Below are 582 nucleotides of genomic sequence, written 5' to 3' on the forward strand. Positions count from 1 at the left end.
GCCCCCAACCCCGCCCCGACCACGCCCCCGCCCCGACCACGCCCCGACCACGCCCCCGCCCCCACCCCGCCCCCGCCCCGACCACGCCCCCGCCCCGATCACGCCCCCGCCTCGATCACGCGGCGCACAGCAGCAGCTCAGCCTTTATTCGCGTCTGCCGGCTCACTTGGCACTGGTGTACTTGGTGACGGCCTTGGTGCCCTCGGACACGGCGTGCTTGGCCAGCTCGCCGGGCAGCAGCAGGCGCATGGCCGTCTGGACTTCTCGGGATGTCAGGGTGGTTCGGCCCGAGTACTGGGCCAGCCGGGCCGCCTCGGCCGCCAGCTGCTCGAACACGTCGTTCACAAACGAGTTCATGATGCTCATGGCCCTGGACGAGATGCCGATGTCGGGGTGCACCTGGCGAAGGGGGGGTGGGTGCTGAGTTAACCAGAGGCACTGTTGCTTCTGGGCAGGACCACTGCGCAGCCCCAGCCTCTCCCCAGAGGCCAGCACAGAACTGTGTGCAGCCTCGTGCGCTGCCGCGCGGGGCGTCGTGACTGCCACCGCCGCGCCCCTCGGAGTGGCACGGGGCCGGGCTTA

General features: G+C 71.3%; 1 protein-coding gene across 1 annotated transcript in view; it reads right to left on the reverse strand.

Moving 5' to 3' along the window:
* Positions 1-162: 162 nt before the first annotated feature.
* Positions 163-582, reverse strand: part of LOC105854494 (late histone H2B.L4-like) — a 1,835-nt gene continuing 1,415 nt past the window's right edge. Inside the window, exon 2 of the mRNA XM_012733892.1 lies at positions 163-399. Within this exon, the coding sequence (XP_012589346.1) occupies positions 163-399 (237 nt within the window). The remainder of the gene's footprint in view (positions 400-582) is intronic.

Source organism: Condylura cristata, unplaced genomic scaffold, assembly GCF_000260355.1.
Source record: "Condylura cristata isolate star-nosed mole 26May11 unplaced genomic scaffold, ConCri1.0 scaffold00042, whole genome shotgun sequence".
Taxonomy (NCBI): domain Eukaryota; kingdom Metazoa; phylum Chordata; class Mammalia; order Eulipotyphla; family Talpidae; genus Condylura; species Condylura cristata.